This window comes from Engystomops pustulosus, chromosome 2 (genome assembly GCF_040894005.1).
Source record: "Engystomops pustulosus chromosome 2, aEngPut4.maternal, whole genome shotgun sequence".
Classification (NCBI taxonomy): domain Eukaryota; kingdom Metazoa; phylum Chordata; class Amphibia; order Anura; family Leptodactylidae; genus Engystomops; species Engystomops pustulosus.
The window spans coordinates 90,459,717-90,477,421 of NC_092412.1; the positions used below are offsets into that span (position 1 = coordinate 90,459,717).

General features: G+C 38.0%; 2 protein-coding genes and 1 long non-coding RNA gene across 3 annotated transcripts in view; 2 read left to right on the forward strand and 1 right to left on the reverse strand.

Moving 5' to 3' along the window:
* The window catches only part of TMTC4 (transmembrane O-mannosyltransferase targeting cadherins 4), a 42,962-nt gene extending 36,890 nt beyond the window's left edge, over positions 1-6,072 (forward strand). The window contains exons 15-18 of the mRNA XM_072135502.1: positions 2,746-2,860; positions 3,514-3,626; positions 4,041-4,110; positions 5,871-6,072. Of these exons, the coding sequence (XP_071991603.1) occupies positions 2,746-2,860; positions 3,514-3,626; positions 4,041-4,110; positions 5,871-6,022 (450 nt within the window). The 3' untranslated portion in view covers positions 6,023-6,072. The remainder of the gene's footprint in view (positions 1-2,745; positions 2,861-3,513; positions 3,627-4,040; positions 4,111-5,870) is intronic.
* LOC140118078 (uncharacterized) lies at positions 1-11,426 on the reverse strand. The gene is made up of 3 exons (XR_011853132.1): positions 11,308-11,426; positions 9,890-9,990; positions 1-567 (listed from the first exon to the last, which is right to left on the reverse strand). It is a non-coding gene; the product is annotated as an uncharacterized lncRNA (long non-coding RNA).
* GGACT (gamma-glutamylamine cyclotransferase) overlaps positions 11,125-17,705 on the forward strand; it is a 22,744-nt gene continuing 16,163 nt past the window's right edge. The window contains exon 1 of the mRNA XM_072135505.1: positions 11,125-11,245. The gene's annotated coding sequence lies outside the window, so the exon portion shown is untranslated. The remainder of the gene's footprint in view (positions 11,246-17,705) is intronic.

The following is a 17,705-nucleotide window of genomic DNA, read 5'->3' on the forward strand; positions in this document are numbered from 1 at the left end:
ATACGCATTGATGGGAACATAAAGGCTTGCGTGTTACCTGGATTATATAAAGTTATCTTTATTGTTTGTTCACAGTGATTCAAAACCTTTGTTACTTCAACTTTGTTGTTAGTGATACCTTGCTACTGAATAACCATATTCATAAGACATGTTCCATAAGTCAGTACATCACTCCATCTGTACAATATACAGGCAGTCCCCGGGTTACATACAAGATAGGGTCTGTAGGTTTGTTCTTAAGTTGAATTTGTATGCAAGTCAGAACTGTATATTTTATCATTGTAATCCCAGCCAGAACTTTTTTGGTCTCTGTGACAATTGGATTTTAATGTTGGGTTGTCATAATAATCAGGATTAACACTAAAGCTTTATTACAGACACCTGTGATAACTGTTACAGCTGTTTATTGTAGCCTAGGACTAAAGTACAATAAATTACCAATATCCAGAGGTCCGTTTGTAACTATGGGTCGTATGTAAGTCGAGTGTTCTTAAGTAGGGGACCGCCTGTATTAACAGAGCTGCTTGGCTTTGAAAAATTCTCTTCTCATGTAATGAAATTCAGTGCCTGTATTAACAATAAAATACCGAAAGAGGAAAGAAGTTACAGTCAGAAGAGGAAATTTAGAATGATTCATTCTAACGATTCATTGCCATGTAGCTGGTTAAAGTTTATTTACATAGATTGAACACTCTTCTAAAGTTTGCTGTCCTGTACAAAAGTTTATCATTCAATCACATTAAAGTCCTGCCAGACCAGCAGTAATAATGGGTCAGAGTACAGAATGTGATAGTCTCACATTCTCCAGTTGATGTTGCAACACATGTTAACCATTTGTAGGAACTTTAAAGGAAATCAGAAGTACAGTGCTGTGCAAATTAATTGGGACAAAGCATTTTTTAACTAAAATCGTAAGTTGCTTACCAGTAAGTAATTCAAGCCAGTTTTAACTGCTTTTAACTGGTGTAAGTGTACAACCTTGAGGAACAAAATGTTGTTTGAATGGTTTTAGTCAGAAAATAACAGCTAGCTTCCCCCTTAGCTTTAGTTGATAGCTGGTTTCTGTGAGGAGTTGTTTAGTACTTTTTCTGTCTGATTCATGCCTGTAAAATTGATGTTACTACATGGAAGAATTAGAATTACTACATAAAATTATTAATAAATGAATATACAAGTCTGACTGTAAGAGAAATCGCTTCCACCGTTGGTATTGGAAAATCTACCGTTTCAAGAACAATTCGCCCACCCAATGAAGCTGGATAGTTTTCTCCAAAACAAAAAGGGAAATGTGGAAGAAAAAGGACACCTAGAACCGATAAAGCACTTATGGGAAATAGTAAAATGAATGCAAGAAAAACCAGTAAAAACCTCCAAAGAGACTTGTTCGTGCAGGTATTGATATTAGCGATTCCACTGTAGGGCGCAGGCTTCTGGAAGTTAGTTGGAAGGCAACAAAGCCAGTAAAGAAACAACTTCTGACATCTTCAATGAAGGTAAAATAACTTCCATGGTCAAAAATATATATATTTTGGACAACTAGCCAGCGGACAAAGGTAATTTTCAGTGATAAAAATCTTTTTGTTCAAGGGTACAGAGCAAGTGTTGTCAGAAGAAGCAAATATGAACCATGGTGATCTGATCATATTTAACAAACTGTAATACTCCCTCAAAAACATGTTTTGGGGCTTTTTTTTTTTTTTTTTTACAACTGATGGTACAGGGAGCTTATTTCCTGTTGATGGTATGATGAATTCATCCAAATACATGGACATTTAAAAACTTTTTATTGTGCTATTCATGCATAAATTTGAAGGGACGGTCCAACAAGATTTGGCTCCATGCTACATTTCCAAGAGTATGAAGAAATTCCTGGAAGAAAATAACGTAAAAGTGCTGGCCTGGCAATTCACCAGACTTAAATCCTATAGAAAATTTGTAGGGCATTGTGAATAGACGTCTTGGCAAAATGGACAACCATGATAAACGGTACCATCTGCTAAAGGAGGACATATTTCTTACAAAAATTATTATGTAACAGTGCATTATAACAGTGTTGTTTAATATAAATAAATGTGTTTGTCCCAATTAATTAGCACTGCACCGTAGATCTGATGGTAGATTCCTCCCGGCTGCCTCTGCCATTATCTAGGTAATCCAGGAACCTAACCTAACTTGTTAAAAAACTATATTTTAGTAATATGTAAATTAACTGCAGAGGATAATGGGGCGTGTAGTAGCCTTAGGTTCCAGGGCCAGGCCAGTACACACCCCAGTAGCTTCTGCAGTTAATATACATATTACTAAAATAAAGTTTGTTAACAAATTAGATTAGGTTTCTGGATTATAAAACTCCTTCTGCCTGATCAATAGTTTCGCTGTATGGCTTCTTCTCGGGCTTGGACTTGCTTATTAGGCGATTCTTGGAGTGCCTGCGCTCTAGCAGTAGCTCCATGTTTTTGACTCCATTCATATGCAGAACAGAAAATGGGAAAAGGGCGAGGAACACAATATGGACATCATTCTAATTGCTTTTAAAGGGGGAATCACATATAAAATTGTGTTAAAAAACATTGGAGGTAAACTTTAAATACTAAAATAAAAGTTCTTCTTTGATTTAAAAATGACCAGGTATGAGTCATTACAAACTCCTCTAAAATGGCTGCATATGCAAAGGATAATCAAAACAATTGTCAGTATACTTATATTTGTGTGTATAAAATATTAATTCTTATTGCATGATTTCAGTATGCAGATCTAAACAGACACATGGATGCACTGAATGCCTGGAGAAATGCCACGTTTCTAAAGCCGCAGCACAGTTTAGCTTGGAATAACATGATAATACTGCTTGATAATACAGGTAAGCAAATCTAGTTCTGCCAAGTCAACTGATCCAGAACAGATCCTAGTCCAAAATGTATTGCGTAATAATAGAAATGCTATAACTGTAAGAACTGTAAAGTAACTGTAAGTAAATTCCTGTAGTAATTCCTTTAGCTCATCAAGGGGTTATTGATGTGCATCTCTCCCATTACAAGCATACCACTTGATAGGGTTTCAGTGCTGCAAAGGCTGCACACCTCCAATGCTGCGACATTCAATTTTGTGAAATTTGAATGAAGTACAAGAGCTGCTTTATTCAAATGAGAGAAACTGATCCCTATTGTCTCAACATGGTACTAAAGGTGCTAGATTATCATCTATTACATGATGATCAATAGAGACACGTTACCACTAATTCAGAGGAATAAGACATTAGTGTGAAAATGTGTCTGCCCTCTTACACATAAGAATGTAAAGACAGACTGGTCAATGGGTGTGTGCTCATCAAAATCTTTAAAGGACATCTACCATGTATAGAGTTATAATAAAAGAAGTCCTCAGGCACTTCTTAGTAGGACACAACTACTGATGGTAGATGTTCTTTAAGAATATCCAGTGTTATTTTTATGATTGTGTTACTTTATCCTATTTAAACAGTTTTTATATTCATAACATTTTTCTTCTGTTTAGGCAATTTAGCTCAAGCTGAAGCTATAGGAAGGGAAGCCTTAAAATTGTTACCGCATGATCATTCAATTATATTTTCACTAGCCAACGTGCTTGGAAAGGCGGAGAAATACAAGGTTTGTCTGATATCTTATGCATGGTTGCATGTTGATCTGCCCTGGTACTTGTGAACTGTAATCTACTGAGCAGTGAGGTCCATCAATAAGATGTGAGATTTCTGTATGTATTTGGTGATCTGTTTCATGATAGTGTTTTATATAGTATGACTGCACTGTAATGATAGCTCTGTATATCTGCCGGACATTTTGGCCACATGAGGGCAGTGTTCTTTTGTTGTCTGATTATTATATCCAGATATCCACAGCAGCGCTCATACAGCATGGTGTACTTTTTCCTTACACTGGAATGAATATCAATCATTTATCAGAATCTATAAATGCATCTTCATTGTTGGATACAAGGGAAATCATTTTGAAACGTGTCTTAGTTCTTATTCGACAAACTACAGGCAATCTATTGTTTTATTTCAGGAGTCTGAAGGTTTGTTCCTCAGAGCCATTGAAACTAACCCCTCGTCTGCAAGTTATCACGGCAATTTGGGTAAGAGCCTTTCTGAGTCGGTCATTTACATTTTAAAATGGAATAAACTGTCACACTGTCGACACGTATACTGTGAGATATTTTCCTATTGATGGAGTGGAAAATTAATTATCAAACAATGTCAAGAATGAAACGTCAAAAGGCATATGTTTAACAGTCCATTCTCACTGTGTAGTAATTGAAAAGGGTAAAATCAATTTCAATCAAAAATACGTGTGCACAAAGGGCCCACCTATGGGAGTGAAGCCTTTCCATTATGAGGAGATGACTGTTAGCACTGTAAAGGCCTCCTTGTGCAGACTCTTTGTTTAGAAACTGCATGAATAGAATTAAAAAATGTAAAGAGCCTCTTTGAGGCCTGCTCTTTCTTACAGCACAATTCTGTCAAAGTTTTCGGGGCACGCTGAGTTAAAATGCTCATGAAAGGCAGCAGCATTGTGGGGCAAGTGGACATGGCTAAACACAGATGCTCCTTAGGTCAATCAAATGATTCCTTTGAGAAGTTGATGAGATGATTAGGCTGCTTATTACATATTTCATGTATTTTTCCACAGCATTCAGGCAGAGTATACAGATGCCTGTATTACTGAGACTGCACCGTCATAAAGGTGCTTATTCCACACCACAATATTGCATGTTTTTTTTTATTTTTACGGTATTCACCACTTATGAGCATTTATATATAAGTTTTAAAAAAAAGATTGTACTTTCTTAGGCATAGTTGTGTGTGCTATTAAAGACTCCCGTATCTAAATAAATTTAAAATCCTTTGTTAGTGGCAATACCTTTTCTTACAAAATACAGAATATTTTGTATGTAAATAGAAAAAAAAAATTCCTGCAAGAGGTGCATCTGTAGAGATCACTTTTGGACCCATATTGAAGGAGATAATGTAGGATGTGGATAACAATAACCTTGAGGAGATGAACTGCCTGCAGATCAACAGTTTCTGTGTTTTATACTAATACTCATTGAAGCTGTCTAGTACAGCAGTCTTACTAGTACATCTTACAGTAGTACATTAGACAATTTCTATTAATTGGTAATCCTTTGTTGAATGGATTGTCATGTGAAATTTGGATAACGTTTTTTCATGATAAAGGCACAATGGTGTGTTTTTTTAAGAATAGGGCAGGTATTGGTAATAAAGTTTGTAATATACTTTATTAAAGAAAAATATTTCCTTAGGTGAAGCTGATTTATTTCTATCCAGTGTCTGTCTTTAATAAGGAGTTATCTCCTTACAGAGTTGCATTAAGTGAAATATCAAGGTCTGTAAGAAGTTAGGCTTTACCCTCTTCTTCTTTACTGTTTCTGAACTTCAGAACAGTTTTTATCCACTGCCCACAGCATGTGAAGTCGGGAAAAACAGGAAACAAAAGCATTTTTTTTAAACCATGCACTGTAATAGTATATTATATCAATAGTATAGTATATTGAGTTGTGATATGGACCGTATGGAAATGGTTCAATGGCTTTTCCACACAGGGCAGATGTACACTGTATTACACAGCTCATACCAGCCATTAACTGCCACAATCAAACCCGACCACAGCACCTCAACAGTAGAAACTAGAGAGTGCCACAAGATGGTTATCCCTTGCAATGTCACCAGATGGTGCCAGTTGGTTGTTATGGCAGCCAGGAGTCTCTTCAACCAGGCCTTTCATACAGCAAGGCCTGTAGCAATCTGTGAAAAGGGTTCAAAAATAAAGTTGATACAATCCTTCTAAATTATGGTGTCATATCTTATATTTCAGCTGTGCTGTACCATCGCTGGGGGCGCCTTGAGTTGGCTAAGAAATATTATGAAATTTCAATGAAGTTAGATCCCACTGCCTCGGGGACCAAGGAGAACTACAATATGCTGAAGAGAAAACTGGATCAGCAGCCAAAAAAGAGGAACATGTAGTAAAACAAGATGTGATTGTTCTGTTACCAGAACTCTACACCTGAAAGAAACTTAATGTACATTTGCTGTCTCTTTATGCAGGAAATATTTTTAGCTAGTGTACAGTAACAGTAAGAATTTCCAAATGTAGGTGGCAGTGTTAGCCGGGTGACCCTTCCTGGTTTTACTATATGAACATAAGAGGACAGGATTTTTTATATCTTTTAAAGGGAACCTACCACCACGAATCTACCTATAAAGGTAGATTGGGTGGTAGGTGGATGTAAGGGACGTGAGGAGAGCTCTTTTTAGAGCTAATCCTCACGTCCCCGCTAACTTTTGGGAAACTTTATTAACCTAATATGTAAATTTAGTTATGCGGCTACTGGGGCGTGGAGTAGCCGAGCACGAGGCTACACAGTGCGGCTACTCCACGCCCCAGTAGCCACATTACTCCTCCTACCCTGTTGTGTGCGGCGCACAGCTCCTCGTAGCTGCGCGCCCTCGTCTGACAGGCCGGCTACTGCGCATGCGCAGTAGCTCCGGCCTCGGAGCTGGGACTGCTCAGCCGGCGTTCTGCGCATGCGCAGAACGCCATCATATCAGACGAGGGCGCGCAGCTACGAGGAGCTGCGCGCCGGACACAACAGGGTAGGAGGAGTAATGTGGCTACTGGGGCGTGGAGTAGCCGCGCTGTGTAGCCTCGTGCCGGCTACTCCACGCCCCAGTAGCCGCATAACGAAATTTACATATTAGGTTAATAAAGTTTCCCAAAAGTTAGCGGGGACGTGAGGATTAGCTCTAAAAAGAGCTCTCCTCACGTCCCTTACATCCATCTACCACCCGATCTACCTTTATAGGTAGATTCGTGGTGGTAGGTTCTCTTTAAGTTCAATGCTTTATACCAGTCAGGACTGAGAGTTACTACACTCTGGTAGCTGTAGAACACAACAAGATAGATTTTGTTAGACATTATTTATTTCCACTGTATTATATGCTGCATGTGCCATTGTGGCTTTTCCTTGGGATCCTTTTGGAACGTTTTTTTTTTTTTTTTTGCAGGACAAACTGAAAGCTTTAATTTATGTGACACTGTCTTTATAGTACATGCATCCAACCTTGTAATGCGCAACGTCATTGTACGTATTTGTATTTATTTAGGTATTTAATTTTGCACCAACTTGCACAGACAGTTTGAGGGAGATTTATCATAAGTCTCTTACAGCAAAACTGTTCTAGTCGCCCATGGCAACCAATCACAGCTCGGCTTTCATTTTTCCACAGCTGTTTATAAAATAAAAGCTGATCGGTTTCCATGGGCAACTAGAACAATTTATTTCAAATACTTGATAAATCCACCCCATATTGTTTGTATATTTTTTATGTGTAAACGTGTGATGTCATATGAAGTATACTAAAGTAGATCAGATGCCATTCACATCTAATCCAGGACACGTGAGATCTTGTGAACATTATATGTTTCAGTTTCCTATTCTCTTTGTAGGCCATCTAATGGAAGGTTTGTGCACTATTCCCTAAGCATAAGGTCAATGCTAAGCAACACACAAGTAGTTGTTGGTAATCTTACTATAATTCACTATAGTAGTGGAGGGATGGCAGTACATATTACACACCACATATACTAGTGCTTTATGATCCATGAACATCCTCTGCCATCTGAGACGTTCTCTGTGAAGTTTTTGTTAGTTGTCATTAAGGTGACCTGAATCCTTGTTCCCAGTGAATGTCCTTTTAATGTGTTTTTGTCTCTGAGAAAGGGTGGGAATTACTGATAGAAAATAGATCTTCAGCACTGTTACACCATGAACCTTAATATTTTATGGATGATCTGTAGCTTTTTATGACCCTGAACGGTTGCATTTAAAAACATTGTGTAAACCTGTGGTTTGATTTTCCTTTACATGGATTTTATACTATCTGCCATTAATATGTAACTAGTTTTAGTATTGCTTAAAAAAAAAATCATAATACACTTGTTTTTGTATTTTTGTGCTGGGAAATTTCTGAGAATGAGAAATCTATGCTCCACCTGTAGCAGCATACAATGCACAAGGATTGTATTCTTATCAGTACAGCTCAGTAATAATTACTAACTTGTCATTTATCATGCTCTCACTTTATCATATTTCCTTCCTTTATTTCTGAACACAAGCTTAACTAGAAATGTCGGTGGAGGAGGTAAAAGCAATTGTGGTTTCACCTCAATGAAAATGTGTTTATTTATATTTATTTATAGAACTAATTTGGCAGTTCCTGAATAATTAAAATGATGGATTTAGTAATCCTACAGTCACATGATTCTAACAGCCATGGAATTAGAGAGTAGTGTTTTATGCTAGTTTTCATAATCTTTAAAATACAGGCAGAAATGTGTATCAATTGAGGGTGTGGTAGGTTGTTGCTGATGGCAAGATAGAACACATTCCCGCTGAGCTCCAGCATCTCGTGTGCCTACAACTCTCACAGACCAGATCGCGTCTGGGAACTCCTGATACAGGTGGTCCCCTACGTAAGAACACCCAACTTACAGACGATCCCTAGTTACAAACGGACCTTTGGTAATTGGTAATTTAATGTACTTTAGCCCTAGGCTACAATAAACAGCTATAACAGTTATTAAAGGTGAAGCTTTAGTGATGGTCCAAAATTCTTAAAATACAATTGTCACAGAGACCAAAAAAAAAAATTGTCTGAAGTTACAATTGTAAAATATACAGTTCCGACTTACATACAAATTCGACTTACCTACAGAACCTATCTTGTATGTAACCCGGGGACTGCCTGTACTTAACTGGTTCTCGCACACATGCAGAGAAAGTGAAAGTCGCCTACAGCCTCCATTACCATCATGGCATGATAGCTACAGTACAGCCCTCGTAACTCTTGCCGCAGCATCTCTGCTTCCAACATCTACCATGAAACTTTGCCAATTTATCCCATGACACAACACAGACACAAATGACTGAGGCTGCATTCACACGTTCAGTTTTTGATGTCCAAACCAGGAGTGGAGTGAAAAAAAGAGTAGGAACAGCTTGTCTTATTGATATGTTCTCACCTATTATGATCCACACCTGCTTTTGGCTTCAAAAACTGCATCTAAAATACTGAAGGTTTTAATGCACCCATACAGAAACCGCTACCAGTTTCCCTAAAACTGAGTACAAAGAGGTTGTTCCAACTGATTAGCACCTATCCTGTAGTTAACAATCTGTTATGCAGGATTTTTGGGACCCCCACATTTCATGAGCATCGGTTTGGGGGTTTCTGGAGTGTGTGCCTCTTCTCTCCTTTTTTGTACTCCAGGAGTACTTGGCAAATTAAATCAGGGCTAGTGAGTCAGTTTGTGGACTGACTATAATGGCTGTGTTCCCAGATGTCCTACTGCTTTATGTAATGTCCCTGCGCACAAGTCTTCCAGCCATACTGGAGGAATTTGGGGTTTTCTCTAGTCAACTATAAATTGAGTATCCACTTCCCCCACAACATGATTTGTGTAGGTTAAAGGGAGCCCTTTATAATAACATACCATAGGGACGGATTACAGCTTCTCAATAGTAGTGTCTATAGGGTGTTGCCATAACCTTCTTTCTTCTGTATTCACACAAAAAGCACTACAACACAGCATGGCATCTTCAATAATACATGTGCATTTATCGCATCAATCCATCTAAATACACATTTATTATTGAAGTTACCATGTTGTGTTGTAGTGTTTTCTGTGTGAATACAAGTTAAAGGGAGTCTGTGACTTAAACTAACCCAGGCTAAACATATATTTAAAACCTGCTATTAAATAGAATTATAAGTATCCTTATATTGCTCCTACCCATGCTTGAAATGTTTCACAGTCTAACATTTACTCACCATCTATGCAAATTACCCCATGTAAGTCCAATTATTGTATTGTCCAGCATACTCATGCCCTTCCTTCTCAGCCAAGACTACCATTGCGTTAACATTTGTGCCTACAAAACACAATGATGCATGTACATCACATTAACATTGTATTTACAAAATGGAAATGTTAATGCAATATAAACAGCAATGCAATTAGGCAAATCTCTTTACCTCCTTTGGTGTCAATTCTCTTCCCTGCCCATCTTCCCCATTACTCCTTTTATTTTACCTAATGCTTTCTGTGTTGTTCTTATCACCACCATTGTTATAACCACTTTTTGTCAGGGAAGGTGTGACAGAAGTGTCTAATGTCAATTTTAATGCCTTAATATGTTTATATGTCAATTAAATTGACAGATTTAAATGAACAAAAATGTGTGCAATTTGCAATAAATGTCCAACAATTTTTTCTTTTAAAGTAAACCTGGAAAGGCCGTTTTTTACAGGTTGTGTTAGCCAATGTAGACTTGCCAGTGGTCAATGCCTCATACAGTTCCATCATAAGGAATGATATTTCACCAAGTCTCATCCATGTCCAGCGGAATAAAAAGCCTGCTCAAGTACATAATGACATACATATTTTTGGGGAAATGGGATAATTAGCTGGACCTGTTTATCTTGGTTTAGAAAGGGACCTAACAAAATGGAATACTATAGCCTAAAATAACATTCAGGAAGTTGAATGGTTACAGTTTAGGACTTAAAGTTACAGGTGGTAAGGAAAAATCTGGCATACGGGAAGGTTTGACTAAACCACAATAAGCACTTCTGGTGTGACTAGCAATGTTGACTGTGTGAAGTGAGATTATTTCGCTTGAGATGGATAACCAGACAAAATATCTTATTGGGAGGGTTCCCTTTGCAAGTCTAAATGGGAAAGTAAGTTATCAGAATGTGATAGCTCTACATCAATAATTCTGACATGAGATATACTTACTAAGGGATGCTGTAAAATTTGTCAAAAATATTTTGTTTTTTTAAATTATTGAAATCTTGAATCTCAACAAGCTATCATAGGAAGAGATAAACTATTCAGGGACACTACAAGGAAAATGTACACAGTGTGTTATTCCCAGCATAGAGTACATAACAAAAGAGGTTCAAAAAAAGAAAGCCCAATGTATATTTATACATATTTGAGTTGTCCTGTTCTGTATTGCAACTCTGTAAGAATGTGTTGTGCTTCATGAATGGTGTCAATGATTAATTATTTTTCCTTCCACAGTAGTAAAACACTCCCAGGTTGCATAAGGTTCTATTAAGTCATGTAGGTGGTGCTACATACAGGCCGTGCGCTCACAGATAACCAGAGGACAACTGCAGGTAAGTGTCACTGCCGTCTATGATAGAACGTGTTTTAATGAATAGACATTTGTATTACTCACCATATTCAGGTTCTGCTTTTATGTACTCGATGTTACTGCAGCGATTCAGCTGCAGATGTCTATTGGATTAGGCTGTGTGCTGTCCTTGTACATTAACATAAGCCAGCGTGGCCAACATGTCTATCGTGCGATTTGCTAAGAGATGTGGAGTGTGACTGCCCAGCTTACATAACATTATAATAAGTAAACAGATCTGGCCTAAGGAGTAATCATCTCGTTCACAGAATCTGGTTTATGTGTCACACAAATGTGTACTTCATAAGCTAAACTGTTTTTAATTCTGAATTGTTGCCATATTACTATCTCTAAAGACTAAAAGTAAGGACACATATGCATAACTAATATCAATCCAAGCAAGTGATAAATGAAACATAATATCATTGGGCCTTAAGGACACCCTTGTTTTTTCAAAGAGCCATAACCTCATGATTTTTCAGTGTGGCTGTTTGAGGGTTTTTGAGAAATTTCTGTAATCATTTCATTTAATATTTTGGGAATACATACCGTATATACTTGAGTATAAGCTGAGATACCTAATTTTAACAGAAAAAACTGGGAAAAACCTATTTATTCTAGTATAAGCCTCAGGTGGGAAATACATTGGTCCAAGCCTCCACCCAGAATATAGCCAGCCCACCCATGCTCCCAGTATATATCCATCCAGCCCATGCCCTCTCATATATAGTTAGCCAGCAAGCCAGCCCCCTTCCCCAAGGTATGCCCAGCCTATAAGAAAAAAATATATGTATATATATAGTACTCTTTCTGACACCCCCCGCAGGTCCTCTTCTGTCTTATGAAGCCCTGGCTCCGACTTCGGGTCCCTGTGCGCCGTGTAGCACACACCATGACGTCAGCTGTTTGCTGACATCACAGCGTGTTCCCGATGGCGGTGTACAGAGACGGAGCCAGGGCTACAGAAGAGAACCTCAGAGGTGAGTACAGATGGACTTGAGTATAAGCCAAGTTATACTCAAGTATATACAGTAACTTAAAAACATGCATTGCAATTGAACTTTAGAATGCTGTAAAATTAAGTGTAAGTAGATCCACATACATAGTGTACTGCCTGCAGATTTGCTGCTCACCAATTCCGTGTTGGTAAATCTGCAGTATCTGCAGTAACACAGTAGCAATGTAGTGTATGGAATTTGTTAGAATCCCACACAGATATAATAGTACATCACAAGGCCTTTAACCCCTAGGCGCACCACGACGTTATACTACGTCCCCGGGGCTAGATGCTTAGCGCACCGGGACGTAGTATAACGTCTAGCTTCTGGGACCGGCTCACGAACGGAGCCGGTACCAGAAGCAGCGGCTGTCAGCTGTCTATCACAGCTGACACCGCGCTGTAACACCCGCGATCGGCGCCGATCGCGGGTGTTAACCCCTTACACGCCGCGGTCAAGCATGACCGCGGCGTGTAAGGGTGTTCCTGCTGTGGATCCGATCCCCCGTGCCGCTTACCGGGGGATCCGATCCTCTTCCGGGCAGCTCCGAGGACTGGCATGTGCCCCGGAGCTGCCCGGTCTCCATGGCAGCCAGACCCCTTCCGGGTCTGGCTGTAAACTGTCTGAGCATGCGCAAGCTTGCTCAGACAGTTTACACTGCTCTACAATAAAATAGTATTGTAGAGCAGTGTATTGAACTTAAACCAGTGATCAGAGCATCACTGGTTTAAGTTCAAGTATGTATAAGTAAAAAAAAAATGCAAAAACAGTTAACACTACACATTATAATAAATAAAAAATAAATACATAAAATATAAGCCCCTAAAATGTCACTTTCCCATAAAAAACTTAATAAAGTATAAAAAACATAAAAACACAAAAAAAACCTGCATATTTGGTATTGCCGCGTCCGTAACAATCTGCATAATAAAACAGAATTGTTACTGGACCCGCACGGTAAACGCCGGAGGAAAAAAACGCAAAAAACTTTCCGAAAAAAGATAATTTTTAATTAATACCCTATAAAAAATGCTCTAAAAAGTGATTTTAAAAATTTTATGCACTCTAAAATAAGCCCACTAAAAAGAACAACTGTTCTCGCAAAAAATAAGCCCCTAACTAGATTTGTCAGCCAAAAAATAAAAAAGTTATGCATATGAAAAGATGGTGATGCTAAAATGAATAAGATTTTCTCCAAATTAGTTTTTATTCAGTACAATTGAATAAAATACACAAAACCCCCACATATTTGGTATCCCTGCGTCCGTAACAATCTGTATAATAAAACAGAATTGTTATTAGATCCGCAAAGTGAACCCCGTAAAAAACAACCTAAAAAAACTCTCTCTGAAAAAGATGATTTTTTATTAATGCCCTTTAAAAATGCTCTAAAAAAAGTGATTTTAAAAAGTTACGCAATCTAAAATAAGACCACTAAAAAGAGCAATCATTCTCGCAAAAAATAAGCCCTTAAACAGATTTGTGAGGTGAAAAATAAAAAAGTTATACATATGAAAGACGGTGATGCTAAAATTAACAACAATTTTGCCAAATTACTTTTTATTCAGTAAAAATGGTAAAAAATAAAAAATATATATAAATGAAGTATTTTCATAATCGTGGCGACCCATAGAATAAAAATAATATACTATTTTTATGGTATGGTTAACGGCCAAATAAAAAACACATAAAAATTTTCCTAAAAATTGATGATTTTCATTTCCTCCACCAACAAAGAGTTAATTAAATCTCACCAATTAGCTATAGATGCCCCAAAATTACATACCAGAAAAGTGCATCTCATGTGGCAAAAGAAATAAGCCCCTATAGGTCCACATTAAAAAAAAGAAAAAAATTATAGCCTGTACAATGTGACATAGCAAATCTGATCTGGATGGCGCCTCCTTCCCTTCTATGCCCGGCCGTGCGCCCATACAGAAGTTACCACCACATATAGAGTATCCGTGTACTCGGGAGAAATTGGGTATCAAACTTTGTGGAGCCTTTTTTAATTTAATCCATTTTAAATGTTTAATTTTCCACCCAAAATGGGTGTATTGTGAAAAAATATTACAATTTGCAGACTGCACCTCCATTTTGTTTTAACCCCTATAAAACACGTAAAGGGTTAACAAACTTCTTAAAAGTGGTTTTTCATACGTTGAGGTGTGTAGTTTCCACAATGGGGTAATTTACGAGTCTTGCTATTATTTAGGCCTCTCAGTGTCAATTAGAAGTTGATCAGGTCCATCTAAGTACGGGTTTTGGCGATTTTACAAAAAATGGGAAAAATGGCACCCAAATTCTGAGCCTCATAACATTCTAGTAAAATATGTGGAATCTTAAAAAACCATGCCAACATAAAGCAGACATTTGGGAAATGTAAGTTATGAATTTATTTGGGTGCTATGACTGTCTGCATCAAAAGTAGAGAATTTAGAACGTTGAAAATAAAGAATTTTTCAAAATTTTTGCCAAATTTTGTTTTTTTTCATAACTAAACGCAAAAGATTTCATCCAAATTTTTAAACTAATTTGAAGTACAATGTGTCACGAGAAAACAATCTCAAAATCCCCTGGATATCTCATAGCGTTCCAAAGCTATAACCACTTATAGTGACACAGGTCAGATTTGAAAAATGGGACCGCGTCCTTAAGGCCAAAATAGGCTGTGTCCCCTAGGGGTTAAAGGAAATCTACCATCAAAATCAAGCATGATAAACCAGGGACACTTACTCATAGCTCCAAGTACCATGACTGTGGTATTCTTATATTTGTGATCCATGGTCTCCTTCCTTCTAAAACTTTTGTTATACTAATGAACCCAAAGGACTTTGGGGGTGTTTCCACAGCCCCTCATTGATGTAGTTTCATATGCTGTTACAATGAGCAGAGCAGGTCTCCCCTCCTTCTGCACTTCTTGCTGCTGCTAGATTACACAGAGGAAGAGAGCAGGGGTTAGGCGAGACATGTTCTACTCTTTGTTGCAACCTATGAAGCTGCAGCACGGAGGGGCTCTGGTTACACCCCCAATAGCCCTTCAGGCTTAAAAGCATAATTTTAAAACTTGATTTTTAGAAGGAAGGAGGCCATAGATAACAAAGTTAAGAAGATTATGACAGTCACAGTACCTGGATCTAAATAAGTGTCCCTGGTTTTTTAAGCCTCATGTTGATGGTCGATTTACTCAAAAGGGGACCTGCTACCACATTTTCACAAATACAGCTAGTGACAGGTTCCTGTAGAGTCCTATTAACTAATTGACATCCTTCTTTTAGCTTAAAATGTTTTCCCTCACAACCCCATAAATCAACCTAATGCTATATTACCTGACATCAGAGGGGGCGTGTCCTGCTTGTCTGACACTCCCATCTACTCCTCACTATGTCCCATACCTCTTCTTGGCATGTGACCAGGGTGATGTCGTCTAAGGTCCTGTTACATCTTCAATGTTTACCCCATGTATGTATCTGATCACAGGAAATCACAGCATCACCCTGGTCACATGACATGCTAAGGTTTTCCCATTAAGCAAAGTAAGGTCATATCCATGGAATAGGGCCTAACTTGCTGATCAGTGGGGGGTCTCAATGCCGAGACCCCCGCAGATCGGAAAAACGAGTGGACCGTCTGACCCCTTGCCACTCTACATACCGTTCTGCTCCATTAATCTCTATAGAGCTGACTGAGATCGCCAAGTGACTTTATTTGCATGGCAGGTTCGCTGCTGAGCCTTCTCCATACAGCCCAGGTGTTTCCTATATTTTGCAGTAAACACCCACAATCGGTTGGCTGGCAATAGCCATTTTGGCTTGGATCATCACTCCCCAAATAATTGACTGCTGCCAATGTTTGCTCCTCCTTATGCTTTTATGGGGATAGAGCCAAACTGGAGGACATATTACACTGTATGAGCATTCTGTTCTAAGCATTCTGTTCCCTTACAACAAAGGGAAAAGCGAGGTATGAATGTAGCCTAAGACTGGGATTCCTAAAACCAAACATATCTGTTTATTTATTTTCTTAATACCATGATCAGGCACTGTAATTCATAATTCTTGTGTCACAAAATAGGGTTTTTTTGTAACATTTGCAAAAATAACTGTAGTAATAAAGACTTTTACCTGGAGAGGGGCTTTGACAGTTATGCCACACTATTATAAATTGAGGTTGCGACCTATTTACCACATTTTAAACTTGTGCCCCTTTCTTAGACACCATAGCAATTTTTGTGTAAATTGATTCATTAAGACTCTGGGCAAAAGTGGCATATTTTATACCATGCACCTTTCCCTAAACTGCAACAACAGAGAGCAGACATGGCATAATGGTCAGTATCAATATTCTGTAAGTGGCCTCCTCGATTGTGCATCATGAAAGAAAATTCAAACAAATGGAGTTTGGACTCGGACAAGCAGGTAGGAATTTTGGATGGTTATAATAAATCAATAATAGGAGAATGCGTTCTTTTAAATAAAGGCAATGTGTCCGTTTAATGATAATTTTTCTTATAGTATTTCCTGTGGTGCGCTGCGCAATTGTTCAGCAACTTCCATTTCATGGTGTTTAAGAAGAAACATTTTAAAGGGATTACACTTTTAAGAAAACTGTTTTCATTTATGCGTTAAAAATACCATCAAAAGAGTAATTTTGTAGAAGCCTACAAGCAATTTACTCTGTGATGCACTTGTTTGTTTTTACAGACTAGAGTTCATAGATTCTGAGAGAGCCACTGCTGAGAAGGGAACATAACCCTTCGATTTCAAAGCAAGACCTCATTCCTTGGCTGCGACTTGGAAAGGTGGCTTGCCATTAACTTTTGAGAGACCCTCTAAGGTTTTGTAAGGGTCATTCAAAGCAGGAAATTCTTGTCTATGACATAAAAAAAAACTGTACAAAACAAAACTAAAACTTTAAAAGACAGACAGGATACAATTCCAAGAGTGTGTTTTTGCACGTTGACTAGTATTAACTCTTCCCTCACTGTGGGCAACGGCTGTACATTACATAATAATACAGGAAGCCTGTGTAGCTAGCATATAGTTAAATGTTGAACTAAAGGAACAAGTGCTCCTAGAAATAACTTCATTTAGACAGCCAGCATTTAAGTTTAAAGTTCAGTACTCTTGTTTTTTCACCTGCTTCCTTATAAGAAACTTCTAAGGAATGAATATGTAAGTGCAGTACATGTGGTCACTGAGCTAAAACAAAACATTTTTTGTCCCAAGTGAAAAATTCAAGTCTTGGAAAAAAAAAATAATCTGACTTAAAGAAAATCTACCATCAAACATGGATAAACCAGGGACACTTACCCATGTGGTAATCTTCCTATCTCGTTGCCCACTACTGTGCTCAGGAAAATCGTGCAAGTTTTCATCAGATTGTTCTCAGATTTTTTCTTTGCATGTGTGATGCTGCGTTTAATTTTTTTTCATACAAGTGTAA